Genomic DNA, 17,176 nt, shown 5'->3' with positions numbered 1-17,176 from the left:
AGCAGTAGTAACCTCAGAAGAGAGTGGGAGAAACTTGAGCTGCCCGTCAGGAAAGCTTTCGGCGTTACTTTGCTTTCTGGTTTTCGCCGCTGGAAATGCAGACTTTAAACGGCAGAATGTCTCAGCTGCTTTTAAATATTTGCGGCTTTAAAATAGTTTTTACAATCTTCCGCTGGAGTTGGTTAAAGCTCATTTAAATGCATGGAATAAGCATCCGCAGGCCTATTGTTTGGCTTAATGTGGAATAAATACCGAGCCACACATGTAACACATCCTAGGCAGAAATGATAAAACACCTATTGTTTTTCTTCTGTTCACATTTCCAGTGAAACGTAGCCTAGTTTTGGAGGGGGATTACAGAATTAGGTTATTGGTGCCTTATGCTGCTACAGCAGAGTATAGAGCTGTGTGTAGCAGCCTCTGACATGAACCTGCTCCTGTCTGTGTGTGTGTGTTTGTTTGTAGTTACTGTGATAGGAGGAGACCTCGCTATTTATGAAGGGTTGAATAGGCGATGGTGAGGACAGCAGGTGCCGGAGGAGGCAGCGCAATAAACGCACTGGAGGAGCAGCTGGGGCCAAATTGCACACTCCTCATTCAAAGCCTATCAGAAATCTAAGCAGTACAAGCAAAGGTCAGGGTTGGCCCTGTCTTTCAGTAGAGAGGAAGCATTTCAACTGAAAGGCTGGAAATAATGAATTTCATGCCCTGCATTGAAATGGGAAATAAATAAAAAAAGAAAAGTGAAAATTAATTAAAAAAGCAAGACAAAAGTGCACAGATTCTTCACGAGAGGAACACAACTTGGAGAAGTGTTTGGAAAACGGAGATGTACAGATTTTCAGGTGTGCTGCTCAGTTTAGTCTTAGAAGCAGCGGTTTGTGTCATTTCCTCAGAGGTCAAGGTGACCCTCAGGGGAGCTTCCCCCTCCTAAAAGCTGGTTACCATGGTGCTGTTGCCTTCCCATCCAATCCCCGTCACTAAACTGATAGTAGCATCTTGCAATCTGCCCCTCCTTTAGTCACCTTTCCTGTTTAATTTGCCCTTCAAGCTAGGATCTTTAAATCACAAGTTTTCTTTTCACACCTGCCTCATAATCCAGAAACTCTCCTTTCTTTTGTGCTTTGACACAAAGAAACCAACAGAGTAACATGAAACCACCCCGGCGGTGCACAACTTTTGATTTCTTGCTCCCGTCTGCTCAGCTTGCTGTAATCACACTAAGTTGTCTCTAAATCCTGCTTAACAGGGGACCAGGGGTGTACAGCTGGCCCCAGCGCTGTATACACACTAATGCTGTTACAGACAGTTCACCCTGGTATTTAATCTAACTATGGATTTAGACCTCTTTGCTCTATTGTCCCAGTACAGTAAGCCGCAGTCCTGTAATGGTATTACTTGAGCCTAAACTTTGTTTTCAGGTAAAAGGTTTTCTTTTTTTGGATCAGGCTAAATGTATTGATTCTTATCATTTATTTGCTTTCTGTGCAGATGACTGGCAAATTTGCCCCTCAATAACAAAAAAAAAACAAGCAAAAAAACCCATTCATTGCATTCACTCCCACCTACCGTCTCACTTCTGATTAACCAAACGTCCCCCGGTGAATGGCTAATTGTCTCATACTCCTCCAACTTTTGCTGCAAAATAATGAGCTGTGAGTCTTTTAGGTGGAGAATGAGCAGCATGTGATCAAAGAATCAGAGAGTGCAGATCCTGAGCACGCGAGGTTCAAATTAGTTTTCTGTTTTCTCATCTGCAAAACATCCAGATGTGCCTTTTTTTTGTTCTAAATTTAACACCAGATGCCAAAGAAGGGTTAATTCTGACACCTCTTTCTGTGATGAATCGCTTCAACTTTGGTTCCACCTGTATTTTCTGTATGTGTGTGTGTGTGTGCAGCACAAGGTCAGGACTAAGCAGAGTGAACGGGGGGCTGCTGACACACGGCCCCAGGCTATGTGTCCTAATAGAGTGCTGTTATATGTTTGGCATTTAGGAAGGGCTCTCAGCTCCTTGGCCCCAAAACTAACAATACAGGATGGATGCTCACTTCACTTCACTTTAAAAGGAGGGAGAAAGACCAGAGAGGAAGCAAAATAGGCATGGGAGTTTGCCTACTTGTGTGTGTATGTGTTTGTGTGGAGATAGCTGAGACAGAGATAGAGATGCAGACCTACAGTATTGCTGCTGTAATCACTTTTTCACTCTGCGGTGGGGTGGGGTGGGGTGGGGTGGTGGTGAAAGTTGATAAACAAGCATTTTGTAAATGGCTGGTGTGTCAGGGTGTGTGTGTGTTTGGAATGGGGAGGGGGCGTTCAAGGGGTCTACTTCAGGACCCCTTAGATGCGGACACACAGCCTTTTGTTGTCTCGTCCACCGTTGCTCTCACTGCTTTTAGTGCGCCACTCTCACTCATGGGTTCACGCACAGGACAGTCAAGCACAGAAATAAAAAATTTTTAAAAAAACTTAAGAGAAATGAAAAGGTAGGGATGTAGTCAACAAAGGCCAAGGATTTGTTCAGAGAGCTTTAGGTTTTGTTGCCTCTGAAGACTGCTGCAGGATATTTGAAAGAGCTGCATTAGTTTTTTTAAGAAGATTCTACCTTAAATTCCCACCACAGATTCTGAGTTCTGGGCATGATTGCTCTCAAGCACCACATAAATATATGTGTGTGTGTCTATCCGAAAAAGGATCAGATTTCACTGTTCCAGCTTAGCAGTGCTTAAAAACCGAGTGGGAGAAAGAGACAGAGCTGAAGCGACACGAGTTGCAAAGTTCAGCCTTGAGCACTCCCAGAAAAAAGAAAAATCTACACTTTATTTCCCCACCTGATCTTGAAACTGCGTCTCTGTTTTGTATTTAACACCTGCACTGGCATCGCTATGAGCAGAAAGGGATTTGTAATAGTGTGTTTGTCTCAGGCCGTCATCACAAAGATAAACTGAAGAGCTATTACCTTGATGAAAAAAGAGTGAGGGGGGGAGGAAAAAGAGAGGTTTGATTTATGTGTGATTCATGATATGCTAGCCATTCTTCAGCCTCTCTCCCCTGACATTGCTCCCCAGCACCACCACCATCACCACTACCACCACCTCGTTCCTTCATATATACGCTCCCTGAAAAGCTTGATAAAAATGCACAAATTTGATTGATTCTAATAGTAGACTGACAGGGATCCCAGCTGGGGCACTTAACTGTGCCTCGGTGTGTGTGTGCGCACGTGCGCCCGCGAGATGCATATGTACTCGTCTTTTAGTTAATAAAGGATCGTCTGCAGCATGCTCGAGTGCTCCAACCTTCCCTCAAAGTAAAACCCCCACCCTCTTCTCTCTTCCTTTAACCACACACTGCCCATCTACTGGTGCTGATGATTTCACACAACTCTCTCTCTCTCTTTCCCTTCTTTTTCTTTCTCCCAAATCTGTCCCCTCTCCTAACCCATCCCTTTCTCTTGCCCCACCTCTTGCTCTTGTTTCTTCCTTTTCTACCAACAGAAAATGAGTTTCGGGGCGAGCTGGTGAACCAGCGGTGGACACGAGGCGAGAGGACCAGCAGCCGCTGTCAGGCCTCCCAGAGACTGCAGAGCCGTCGACCAATCATGGTGAGTGACAACGCAGCCCCCTCGTACATCCCCACCCGCTTCATCACTCACCACCACGCCCCCTTCCAACCTTATTCTGCTTCCTGGGCATTTCCGTCCAATCCCCAACTCAGCAGGGAAAAGTCAAAAAGGGGGGAGGCAGACGGAGCGGAGGGCAATAAAGCAATCTGTGTATGTGTGTGTGTGTGTGTGTCTGTATGTGTGTCTTAGGGTGCAGGGGATTTTAGACAGCCATGCTGGACAGAAAAAAACATGAATCAAACAGCACATCAAATCTCCCGCTTGGCCCTGCCCATCTTTTGCCTCGGCCCCACTCAGCTTAGTTAAGCTCAGCGTGGCACAGCTCAGCGTTTTCCTGCTACTGCTGAGTTCACTTCACAGTTTTTTTTCCTATTGAAACACAATAAAAAAAGAAACTCAAAAGGATGTCCTTGAGCTGCTCATACTTTTTTTTAAGTGCATGATATTCTGCCTTATCAGCAGAGGAGAAAAATGCTCCCTTCCACCAACACCTCTTTTTGTCTCTTTAACCTGCTCTGCCATGTCTAAAACTTCTGCCCTGCTCTGCCATCCTTTCAAGGAGGTTTCACCATTCTGAAAACAACAGTCTGACAGTCCTCTCGGAGATTTTCAGACTCAGCCCAAATAAATTACAGCAAGGACTCCCATTCTCAAAGCAACTCTGAACAAGGAAGGGACTAAAACATTTAGATTTTTGACTTGATAGTCACTGTGACATCACCGATGGGTTTTGCACCTGCTGTCGTAGTTTCCTGGAGCCAGAGGTAAATGTATTTGGACAAGAGGTTAAAGTTATTAGCCAGATAGATGCTGCTTACAAACCAGGCTATCTGTGTGACTGACTGCAAAGCACAGACCCACACATGTGAAGCAAAACTGTTGCTATTAATTGTTTATTTTTTTACAGAGCCTCCTTCCCAATTTCTTATTCTCTCTGTCGCACGTATATTTTAGATCATCAAACAAGTGAATACAAAACGCTGTTTTTATATCCAGATTTCATTTATTAATGGAAGAAAGCTATCCAGACCTTCCTGGTGGTGGAAAACCTAATAACTTGTTGGGCCACCCTTGACAGCAAAAACTACACTCAAGCATCTGTGATAACTGGCAACTGTCTTTCACTTCACTGTGGAGAAATTGTAGAGGGTTCTTCTTTGATGCCAAGGCATCTCAATTGGATTTAAGGCCAGACCTTGATTTGACCACCCCTTAACCCTTTTTTTTTTTTAGCCATTCAGAGGTGGACTTGCTGTGTATTTTGGATTGTTGCTCTGCTGCATAAGTCAGGTGTACTTGAGCTTCAGGGCAGACTTTAGAATTTTCTGGTAGAGAGCAGAATTCATGGTTCTTTCAATTAGAGCAAATCACAGTGGTTCTGAATCAGCAAAACAGCCTCACATCATCATACTACCATCACCATGTTTGACTGTTGGCATAATGTTCTTCTTATGAAATGTTGACATAAGCCTTCCTAAAAGTTCAATAAGATCATGTTATCAGTTATAGGGGATATTAGTCGCTGATATTGTATTTGCTTTGACCCCAGGTGTTGCTGCAGCTCAGCACTTTGTCTTGTTGCCATTTTGTCCTTTTGAAAAACTCCAGAGTGTCTTTAAAGCCCCCTTTTGTGCTCCTAATAATTTTCTGCTTCGGAAGCTCTTTAAAAAAAGATGCTTTTGAAATAATTTTTACCATAACTGGGTTTTAGTCTTTGAGGGGAAATACCTAGAAAATGTCATAATTCTAAGAATTCTAATTTCATCATTAAGGCCAACTTTTAGTTTTTTCTCTGCGCTGCAAATGAGAGCGACACTCAGAAAAGAGATGGAAGAGAGTCTGAAGGAGAGAGGAGTGGGGGTTGTTTCCCCCTGGGCCCAGTAAAAGTAGTTTTGCTCCCCCCCTGATGGCTAGGGTTCATCTAAAGAGATGACTTTTATTGATTTGGTTTGATTTCTGCTACTGAAGGAGTGACAGAGAGGAGGAGAAGAGAGATGTGCTGCTTTCAAACACTACATCACGTGAAGAGGCCTCTGCCACTTATGATACCTTCTTATTGTCTTTTTGGACTTGCAGTAGAGATGGATGAAACAGACTGAGTATTAGCACCAAAAAGATGTTTAGTTACAAACCTTGAAATCACACAAGGATGACTCACACTGTAAATGGCAAACCTCTGACAGCAGCTGACCCATTATGTAGTCACACATGCTCAGTCTTCTCGCGTGCGCCTTCCTCCCTGAATCGTTAAAGTGAAGCTGTCAAGGGGCTCGACGTGCGACGGTCCAACATGGAGGCCGTGCAGAGGGAACTGCAGGCCCGCCTCTAATTGGCAGCTTCAGGTGATTTTTGGAGATGTCAGTCTTCTCTGTCAGTTCCAAACGCTTTTCTCTAACTCCTCTCCCTGTGTCGCAACCCCCCACCTTAACCCCCTCCTTTCCTCATCTACTCTTGTAAACCTGAAAATGAATAAAAGAGTCATTTATGTGCACCAGGGGACAGAGGGTGACCTTCTCTCTGAAGTCATTGCCCCCAGCCAGCCATTTACATAGAGCTGTCAGAATGCAGAGCAGAGCTGAGGTCCTCCTGCACACAAAGAAGGACATAATTGATAATGTATAACACAGCCTGTAGGGATGAGCTGCGTCTTCCTCCACCTCTTCTTTTCTCCTTCTTCTGCTGGCACTTTTCATACTAGTTAAACCCAACATCTCACACGCGTGCATATGCGCATACTGCTGCACGCTCACAACCTGACACACTATCTCCTTCTTTTTCATTCTCTGCCTTTCTCTGTTGTGCATAAGACATTGCTGGTACTGTGTAGGTCCACCTACATAGGTGCAATGTTCAAGGAGTCTAATTAAAAGAAAGCAAGGTAAAGGACAAGTTTTGAACATACCTTTAAAAAGGACCTTTTGAAAAGGATTATAAAAATCAGGTGAATGCTTGCCTGGCTGCATCTGGATTCATTTGCAGTGACTTTGTGTTCATACAAATTTAATGAGCTGGAATTGAGAAAAAGGACAGGAAAGAGGGGAGAACTCAGATGTGCTTACCTATTTAAATGTGCGTAGCTATGGTTACACAAACATGAAAGCAATGGGAGCCCTTTTCAGTCCAGGTTTTGATTCATCCAATGCCTATCAATATAGGGAGGAGGGAAAGGAAAGAGGAGGGAGAACTACAGGGGTAAGAGAATAGTATATCATCTTTTCATGAAGGAGGAATGTGTAGTTCAGTCTCATATGCACATATTCTGTATCGCATCTTCACAGACATCTTCACAGACATCCTAATCACATAGAACATAGATCACATAGATCTGTTTTCATATGTTAGCCTTTGATTCTTTGATGCATTTACTAAATCTCTTAATCAGATTTAAATATAACTTTAAATCAATTTAGATTTTCACAGTTACAAAAGGTAGAGGTTAAACATTTATTAGAAAGCTTTTTTTGTGTGTTTCATGTCTTCTATTTTTTCCCCAAATCGCTGCATTGCAAACTGTCTGGCCACTCTGCCTCACTGGTGGAAAAAGTAATCATATCATATTGGTTAAGTAAAAATAGCAATTAGAGCTGAAACGAGGAATTGATTTTTCAATTAGCTTCGTTGTTCAAAGGAAAAGGAGTCTGCAGCTGTTTTGATGACTGATTAATCTTTTCAGTCAATTTTCAAGCTAAATCAATTTCTTGTCATATATGTTAGCAAACTTGGGTGTGGATAAATAAAAATTTTAGTTTGACAGTTGGAGTTTTGGGAAAGCCATTTAATTAAATTATAGGTATGGGTGTTAATATTAGGAGGTTATATGCTGTGTCAGTAATAAAATCTAAAATACCAACAAGGAAAAGTCCTGTTCATACAAGTATACAAGCTGGTTATTATAAGCAAAATGTATTTCTGCTCTACCACTTTTCTCTTTTAGCTATCTTACTATATGTCTTAACTTCTAGCTATTTTATCTCCTTAGCCATTACTTCTACCTAATATTTACATTCATTTTTGAACAACTTAACCACTTGTCTATTACTTTTACTTTTACATTCATTGCTATTGATAATATTAATTTGTGCTTAATATTTCAAATTAGACAAGCCATTCCACATTTTTTCTATATCAAGTGGGGTTAGATGAACAGTATTCTCTTTGAGACAGAATGAGAAGGAGGAAAAAACAAAACAACAACACTGAAATATGCAAGTGAAGTACAGGCAGCTTGCAAATCTATTTCTTATATTCCATGTCTGCTCTTTTCACACTTCCATTCTAACAAGTGCAGACAATTGAGTGTAAGGAAATGGATCGAGCTATATGCAGGCAGGCACGCACTTGTGTAGACTAAAAGAGCATACACACATGACCGAGAAGTCATTACTGCACACTCATCCGCTCCTCTTCCCACACAGCACTGAGAGTGGAGCACAGAAGGAGTCAACTGCTCCCTTCAGGCAGGGCACAAAGCTGGTGCTTGTTGCATGACTTCTACACTAAGCGCTTGATCAAAAGAGCTGAAGCCAGAGTGGCAAGAGACAGTGTGTGTGTGTGTGTGTGTGTGTGGGAGAGAGAGAGAGAGAGAAGAGCATAGGGCAAGGCAAGGCAGTGGATACTCGCAGAGGAAGGGAGGGGCCTGTGCCTGCACCTGTACCTCCGGCACTAAACACTAAACATTAATGAATGAAGTGCACCCTCTTCGGGAGACAGGGGGAAAGAAAAGCCCTTAACAAAAACAACAACAGCGTGTTTCATCCTCCTCTCATCCCTCTTTCCCTCCTTCTTTTCATAAGTAGTCTATTAGCAGGAAAGGGGCATTGCCAAATAGAGAGAGGAGGAGAAAAAGACTACAAGAAACAGGGACCCCGTGTTTGAATCCCACTGTGGCTGTGCCAACTTGACTATAGAGAAGCAACAAAGCAGCTAAGTGGCTGGGCATGAAGAGGGGAGTACAGGCAACCGGGGGGATAAAAGGGTGGTAGAGAAGCATAGGAGGGAGGAAGAGTGAGACAGAAAAAGGGGGAGACCTGCGATTAAAAAAAAAAAAAAATCTACCCAGAGTCCAGTAATCAAAGCTAATGGCTCCATTGTGTCTAAAAAGCATCTGATAGCTTTAGAGTGCATTGGGAGCAGTGTTCAGTGTGGAGAGGTAATGCTGAGGAGGTGTGGTCAGTGTGTGTGTGTGAGGTAGCAGGGTTAACACCTGCTCCTTTGTGCCTTAAAAGCTGAGCCAGGAGTTAGTGGCAGACCCAGCACACACACCCACACATCCACACAGACACACACATACAAGTCCTCTTCTTAAAAGGGTTATTACAGTGGCTTTCTGGCAGCCTGTGTGTTTTTGCTTTATTATTATATTCAGCATAGTTATGATTGTCAGTCCCTTTGCTTACAGGGGCCATGGCCCCTCTGCGTTCACCGCCTGTTGCCTCTCTACAGACTACAATCATGAGCACCACTCAGATGCAGGAAATTACAGGGGGAGTGATAAGAGGGCTGTGAGGGGTGAGGGTGGGGAGGGAGCTTAAAAGTAGCTTGAACAACCAAGTTTGTTTTTTCTTTCCACACCATGCTGCCCTTATAGTAGCCTAAACGAGACTGATGTTGGCTCTAGTGGGTTTTAAGGTTTTTAAACCATACTAAGTGAGTGAGGTCGGGCGAGCAAAGGAGAATTAAAGATATGATCATCTCTTTGTGTCGGAGCTACCTTTGGTGTGTTTTAATGGGAACATCCTGAGCGTGGGTTATTATAGTCGTTGTTTTGGAGGAAGACAAGTGCAATTAGCTGTAGATGTGTGGTGGAAAATAGTGAGAGCATTGAGAAATTACCTCTGACGGTGTCTTTCCCCCCTCTCCTTCTCCTCTTCTTTGCTCTCTCTGCTCGTGCTTTCTCCTTTTCTTCACAGATGAGCGTTGAGGGTGACGATAAGCGAACTCGCACTCGGTCCAAGGGAATCAGAGGTGAGTGTCAGTCACTCAGGCCCAGTCTGCAACAGTTACATTTACAAACACTCCTTCACAGCCAAGCATCCCTTCTGCTTTTTAACTAGCGTGTGTGTTCCTGTACTCAGAACATATGTTTGTCTGTACACATAAACATGAGTGACAAAGATGGTGAATAAAAAAAGGCCTCTGTGGGTCTTTACTCAGCAATATGTACACACACTGCTCTCCAACGTCACAGCTTCTCTGTAGTATCGGATGTAACACATAACATGTGGAAATGTCTGCCCCAATATTAGCAAAGGCTAATTTGCTCCTTTAAGTAAATCTGTACGTGTATGTGGCCACTGATTCCTCAAGTCTCTGCAACTCTGCTGTAAGGATGAACACCATTCTCCCAAAACATATTTGGAGCTGTAATAACGGTGTTGGAGAGGGCTGTCCTAACACATCGCTCCAAATCCTACTATAGGTGTTCAATTATGTCGACATCTGATAAGACCAGAGTGCGATTCTAATCATTTTCATCCTCATTATAAACCATTCAAGTTGAGCCCTCGTACCCAATGTATGACCCTTCTTTCTAAGGGCACAAGTGGACTCAAACAATGAAAAGAAACTTTGTGGCTTTATGTGTACGTGCTAATGCCCACTGAACAGATCAATAATATTGATGCATTACTTTTGATTCATAACTCCTAGAATATTACAAAAACCACAGCCCTTGCAACTCCATATTTTTTTAGTCCACATGTACGTATGGCTGTTGCAAAGCCAGTGTGTTTATGTGTACAACCACATGTAAATTTAATGTGCCCTTGAATGAATGTGTAAATATCCATATTGATATGTGTGAGTTCCTTGGTGTGTTTGCATTTGCACGTGTGTTTGATGTTTAGAAACGAGACGAAGCAACAGTTCACAGGGCGTTCAGAAGGCGTCCAGTCATTCCAACTGCATGATGAAAGACTGAGAAACGACGATGTTGCATGCGAGCATGCACACACTCACACACACACAAACAAAAAAAATTGTGTGTGTATGCATGTGTGCATGTGTCTTAGTGCTCTTAGTGTATCTTCATACCCAGGCTCTTTCTGACATGTGATTAATACATGTGATATTGGGGGCCAAACTGAATTCCAGGATCCTATTGTTTTTTCATTTTGGCTTCAAATGAAAATAGGATATTTCTCCAAAAACTCATTCTATTGCTCAACTCCTAATCGATGCCCGCAGCCGGCAAGTGTGCGCGTGCTCTATGGGAGCAGAGCTTGATTTATGTTTTGAAGGCAATTACTATAAGTTGGCCCTGAAAGAAGTGCTGTTTTCTCCTGATGAAGGCAGTTTTCCTTTTAATTTCTTTTCCCCAATTATGGTAACTAAAGTGTAACAATTAATCATGTTTTATTGCTGAAGTCTGCATATAACTGTCACTTTTTGTGAACGGTGCTGTGCAGTTTGGCTGATTTAGCCTTTCTGTTTGTGTGTGGGTGCCTTATTCATGCAGCATGTTTGCTTTACTCTTGTTTGTTTTACATCTAGATGTGTATGTGTGAACCCAGGAGCATGTAGTTGTGTTTTAGGATTTTTCGGTGTGTGTGTGTGTGTGTGTGTGTGTGTGTGTGTGTGTGTGTGTGTGTGTGTGTAAGCCTCTATGAGGAATCCTCCTGGGATTTGTATGCATTTGTGATTTATTGATCTGAGTTTCTTTTAGCAACGCGGCGTTCTGAGCAGTTGTTCACCTTTGTTCTTTCTCCCCATGACCCCCCCAGCCCCCACCCTTTCAGTTCCTATTGAGCTTGTAGGACAAGAGCTGAGGTAAGGAAACACCTTCATCTTTGTGCAAATCCCTTTCATAAAGTTCTTTTATATATCCCGCCAAACCCCCACCTCCTATCTCCCCCACACTGGCACTCATACACTTAGTAACGCTGTGTCTTTAGATGACGCTGTATATTATTCTTTTTCTATTACTCATTATCAGCACTTCTCAATTCGTGGTCAGTGCCTCCAACAGGCTGCTATTGATTTCTTGCAGCCTTTTGCTGTTTCCTGCTATGAACACATACAGTACATCCAATGAAAAAGGTGTATGATCTTTTTGCAGTCTGATCAAAGGATACAGCACAAGAAGAGAGGACTGTGAAGGGCTATTATTTAGTTTTTTCTCCCGCCCTTAGCTCCTCTCCATAGTTTCCTACCCAGGGACCAGCTTTCAGGGTCCACAAAAGCCAATCATCGCCCTTCCTTGCCCTCCTTCTAAATGATTTTTTCATCCTCTCTCATTTTGTCACACTTCACCTCTGAACATTGATCTCTACTCAGCACTCCAAAAAAAATACTTGAGGTTTTGGGATTAAGAAAAAAAAAAAAGAGGCCAGAGAGTGGCTGATTTAAAATGCAAATGCAGCATTTTTTAATAAGTGAAATTAATAATAAGGATAATTGGAGTAATAAAGGGCAATTGCTGGGGGAAGTTAATGAGAATTGAAATGAGCCATCCTGAGGGGTCATAGCAACCTGAATCAAAGGAGAGAGAGAGAGAGAAAAAAGAGTGAGCGAGAACTGATGATGATGACTGGTGAAGAGAGCAGAGCAGGGGAAATTACAGCAGGCCTCGGCTGATCCTTATCTCTCACAGTAACAGGATATAGGCCAGGGTTGATGTATGACAGAGAATATTATGTTTTCTCCTGCATGATGCCACCTGCATTCATGCATTATGTGTGTCTGGTAGAAGAGTGGGGGCACGTGCATTTGTGTGACACGTGCTCAGATTGCATGTCTGTGCTTCACTTTATTTTGTTTGTCTTAATTGACCTTTTCTTTTTTATTTACTGCCTGTGTTTATCATTGCTACTGCACAGGGACTAAAATGCACCCGTGTCTTAAACATATCTCTAACCTCCATCCATCCCATCCAGCTGCCCCACCCCTGGATGCAATGGCTCTGGCCATATCAGTGGGAGATACACACGACACAGAAGGTAGGGCAGATTAAAACCCCACCCTCTGTCTCTCTGTCCTTTGTCTCAGTCTTGTCTGTCCTCTCTGTTCTCTGTCCCATATCATCTGCTTTGTGCTTTTATTCGGCATTGCTCGCTGTAATACTGAGCGTTAGATGAGAACATCAATGCTACTTTTATATCTGTGTGCCAATTATGAAGCTCAAGCCAGCAGCTGGATTCCTAGCTTAGCATAAAGAATACAAATGAAATGTAAAAAAAAAAAAAAAGTAATTAAAAAAAGCATAAAGAATAGAATTAAGTGAAATAGCTAGGTTCTAACTATAGCTAGCCATGGCTATATCCCCAAAATCTTCCAAACAGCACTTTGAAACCACAATTCAAAGTAGTGGTCTTGGGAGACTTTTGTCCTCACCGTGATAACAAGACTCCAAAATGTATCTCCTAGCATAAAACAGTGCTATTCACATTACAGACAAACAAATGATTTCTTGATTAATGCGCTTATCAAGATTCTTATCAACTTAATTACTTATCTTTGGAGACAGCCAGGCTAGACGTTTGTTAAGCTGAGGTAAGCGACACCTTTTAATTTTGTAGTGTTAATAGTAAAATGTTACTGAAGTCAAGTCATGAGCAAAATGGTCCTCTTTTGCAGTGCTAATGGAGAAGGATGTAGCAGACAGTTAGTTGTTTACATTCAGTTCAGAAGAAATCAAGATCAGGTTCAACAAAAGTGTTTTTGTAAGTGTTTTTGACAAGACAAAAAGCACAGATTAGAGGGAAGTTGATTGAGGATGCATTTTTCTGCTTTATGTCCACATTTCCTGCTTTTACATCCTCCAATCATAAAATGAATCTAGTTCTCCCACTCATTTCTATCCTTATAATTCCTTCTGATTATTTGTTAAATAAAAAGATAGAAATAGAAAAAATAGAAGAACTAAATGGTAAACTGTGCAGCTTCTCAGGTTCCTCAGCACAGTTTGATTCTTTGTTATTTAAATTGCAGATGGAGACAATGTGAATGAGTTTTAAAGATACTTACTGAATCAGATTGCAAATAGAGCACATTCATTATGTCACATACCAGACTCCCAGAGCATCTAAATCTAAACCTAAGTAATAAACCTTTCAGTGGGCAGTGGTGAAATGTGATTTCTTCAGGTGTTATTCCAGCCTCATTCCCTGTCCCTCCATTCATCGTGTGTCGTTCGCCCTGGGAGATCCTGGGAGACTCAGGGCAGCTCACTGGCTTGTGACTCCTCTTTATTGAGGGGCAGATATTAGCTATCTGTTTACATGTGTATTTGTTCAGCAGGCAATTTTGAGATGCACTTTGTTTATAGATCGGCCCTCAGACTCCCTCAGCGTCTCCCAGGTGAGCGTAAGAAGGAGTTTATTGGATTTCACCCTCTGCTGCATCGCCCGCCCGCCTCTCCATACGAGTTGTTCATTAAACGTTCCACTCAATTGGCTGAGATTGGTTGTGATATCTGAGTGAGCCAGCATGGCGCCCCCCTCAGGCGTGTTGATTCATACTGGAAAAAGCAGCTCCATCCTTTTTCATGTCAGAAAAACACCCTGCCTCCTTCTGCTGTGGTTCTGTTAGACGTGTTAGGTTGTGGTTTCACTTACAGCCCAGCTTGATTTTCTTGATTCTGTTCTCTCCCTTTTCTTCATGTCTTCTCCTTTTCCCCCCTCACAAGCATTCTGGGTTGCCCCATAGCGAGAAAGCGCCGTCTAGACGAAGCAGAGGCAGAGCAGGAACAAGAACAGGAAACGGAACGGCCTGCCTCCAAGAGGAAGTCCCACCCCCTGAAACTGGCCTTAGATGAAGGTTTCAGTGCAGAGAGTGACGCCAGCAGTGAGGCTGAGGGCGATGGAGAGAAAACAGAAGGAGCCAAGGTGGAAAGGGAGGTGGAGGAGACAGACACAGGTGTGGAGGAGGAGAGAGAGGAAATGACAGAACTCACACAGGACGGACAGACAAACGGTCGGGAGGAGAAGACACAACAGAAAGAGGAGGAAGAGACGTATAAGAAGGAGGAGAACTTTGCAGCTGATGAAGGTATGAAACATAGCTTCTTGGTAACAAAGAGGGGTACAGTGAAAAATAACCACAGCATCAAAGGAGCACATATTCATCATGTACTTCAATACTGAAGCAGATTAAGGCCAAGATATCCTGACTGTAATTGCTCGATGGGTTAAGCTCCCAAATTGGTTGATCGTACGTTTTCCACCGGAGTGTCTTTTAATTAGACCCCACTCAGCTTCCTCACTACCTGCTTCTTCATTTGAGTCAGGACTACTATAATCAAGGAGGACTGATATTTCTATTAGCAGAACTGTATATTTGATTGTATGGCTATGTTGGCTCTAGTGAGCATCAGCATCAGCAGATCTCCAGTACAATAAAGCGCAGGTATCAGAGACAGTAGATGTGACTCTGTACCAATAATTATTTGTGAAACTCTTTGTTTGTATATATTTCAAAATTAGGAACCTCTTGTCTTCTTGTCCATGAGACTCACTGATTGTGATAGATTTAGCCTTTAGAGAAAAGATGAAATCATGGACACTAGGAGCACTAGGACTTGTGAGTGTCTTTCTCTGTCAACAAACTGCTTTACAGCTACAGTTTTGTAACGATAGGCTCTTTTTATGTCACATATATAAATATACACAGTGAAAGACTTAGCAGGCATAAAAGTGATACAAGTGGAGATAAAGATATTGCTGACAACAGCCTGAAGTCACTACGTGACTCATGCTTTCCTCTGTGTCACTGTTCTGACCTCTTCATCTTTGCTCCGATAGAGGAGGAGTGTGTGATCATCGAGCCTGAGTTCAGAGCAGCGGCACCTGCAGCCGAGGAGTGTCACTCTCCCTCACAGAGCACCGAGGAGGTGGCCAACTCTCTCCTCCACCTGGGCTGTGTCAGCAACAACAATGCTCCAAGTGTGGCCATTCAGCAGACTGTTGCTATGGAGACCGAGAAGGATGTCACATTGGCAGTTACACAGGGTGAAGAAGTAAAAGACGAGCAGGACAGGGACACGAACGAAGGAGAAGAGGAAGATGAGGAAGTGGCACAGGGAGTTCAAGCACTGGAGGAGTCATCTGGTCTGCAGCAGGAGGCAGCTGACGTGGAGGATGAGCAAGGGGAGCACGAAGACATGAGCAACCACGTGAGCCCACAGCATCTGACTAAAAGTAACCAGTGTGAACAGTTCAAAGGTAAAGACAATGAAAAAGAAAAGATAGTAGTGCCAATGCAGCAGAGGCAGGGCACTTCAGCAGATGAGGAGGAGCACAGGGATGTTTTGCCCATTTCTGATGTGCCAACTGCCATCCGCACCATCACCAGCACCACAGCAGCTCAGGGAACACACATCAAGGCTGAAGACCACAGGACCAGTCCTCTGGAAGACTACAACTCACACGGGGCAAGTCCCTTTGAGAACAGAGCCAGTCTGCAAGACAGCTCTCATAAGGCTAGCTCAATTCAGAACTATAAGGCCAGCCCTCCTTTAAGCTACAGCTCCCACAGGGCCAGTCCACTGGAGGACTACTTTCCCATTCCCAGAGGAGAGAACTACAAAATCCACAAAGCTTCATCCTCAGCCTCTCCTGACATTATCGAGGTACGATCCGATAAGTCAGAGGACAAAGACTTTGACGATGTGGATGGAGATGATGAGCGTGATGATGAAGACAGCCTGTCGCAGCGCTCCGCGGTGACGGACGAGTCAGAGATGTTCGACATGACCCGAGGGAACCTGGGCCTGCTAGAGCAAGCCATTGCCCTGAAGGCAGAGCAGGTGAAGCCAGCAGGACCCAGAGAGCTACTCCGCACCCCAGATATCCATCACCAGCGGTACTTCACCATGGAAGACAGGCCCAAGCACCTGGACGTCATCCGCAAGAGCTATTTCAGCAAAGGTATGACAGAGGGAATTAGCAACCAGGGGAGGACAGAGCTACACTGTTAAAAAAAAAAAACCTAGAAAAACAGTAATAATACTGCTAAAATAATACCATAAAATAACTTTATCATAAAAATACAGTTATTTTCAGTATTGACAATACAGTTTGTTGCCCTAATTTTACATGGGATTTTGCCCTTTTCAAGTACTTTTAAACATTAAATTAGGAACATTTTAATGTGATTAAACAATGAAATCACCTATAAACAAGGTCAATGAATGTGGCAATATGAATAATAATACTTAAATGTACAGAAATATACAGTTAACAGTTGGTTTAAATAATAATGGATTGCATGCCCTGGGACAGACTGACAGACTGACATCGGCCCCTCTGGCCATCACCAGTAGGTGAAGTGTCTTGACCAAGGACACAACGACCGAGAGTGTGCGAGCCGGGGCTCGAACCGGCAACCTTCTGATTACAAGGCGAACTGCCAACTCTTGAGCCACGATCGCCCCAAATAGCAATAATAGTAATAATTATTTGATGTTAAAAAAGTTTATAAGAATCATTTCATATATTTTTCCATAGCATTACATTTGACTTCAACAGTTCAATCTTTCAAATAACGGACAAATATTTGTGACATCATGATACATTTGTGAATGTATTTTAACAATCTAAATATGCATATGTACAG

The 17,176-nt window shown here is 43.0% G+C and overlaps 1 protein-coding gene across 9 annotated transcripts in view; it reads left to right on the top strand.

Annotated features, from left to right (window-relative positions):
* The window catches only part of myt1b (myelin transcription factor 1b), a 136,909-nt gene that overhangs the window by 93,570 nt on the left and 26,163 nt on the right, over window positions 1-17,176 (top strand). For 8 of the 9 annotated variants that reach the window (XM_025901809.1, XM_025901803.1, XM_025901808.1 and 5 more), the window contains 6 exons: window positions 3,498-3,604; window positions 9,535-9,589; window positions 11,347-11,392; window positions 12,499-12,561; window positions 14,250-14,611; window positions 15,364-16,488. In XM_025901809.1, coding sequence (XP_025757594.1) covers window positions 3,498-3,604; window positions 9,535-9,589; window positions 11,347-11,392; window positions 12,499-12,561; window positions 14,250-14,611; window positions 15,364-16,488 — 1,758 coding nt within the window. The remainder of the gene's footprint in view (window positions 1-3,497; window positions 3,605-9,534; window positions 9,590-11,346; window positions 11,393-12,498; window positions 12,562-14,249; window positions 14,612-15,363; window positions 16,489-17,176) is intronic. The other variant, XM_025901805.1, reaches the window with a different exon arrangement.

The sequence above is a fragment of the Oreochromis niloticus genome, linkage group LG20, assembly GCF_001858045.2.
Source record: "Oreochromis niloticus isolate F11D_XX linkage group LG20, O_niloticus_UMD_NMBU, whole genome shotgun sequence".
NCBI classification, from domain to species: domain Eukaryota; kingdom Metazoa; phylum Chordata; class Actinopteri; order Cichliformes; family Cichlidae; genus Oreochromis; species Oreochromis niloticus.
This window is presented reverse-complemented; position numbering and strand designations above follow the sequence as displayed.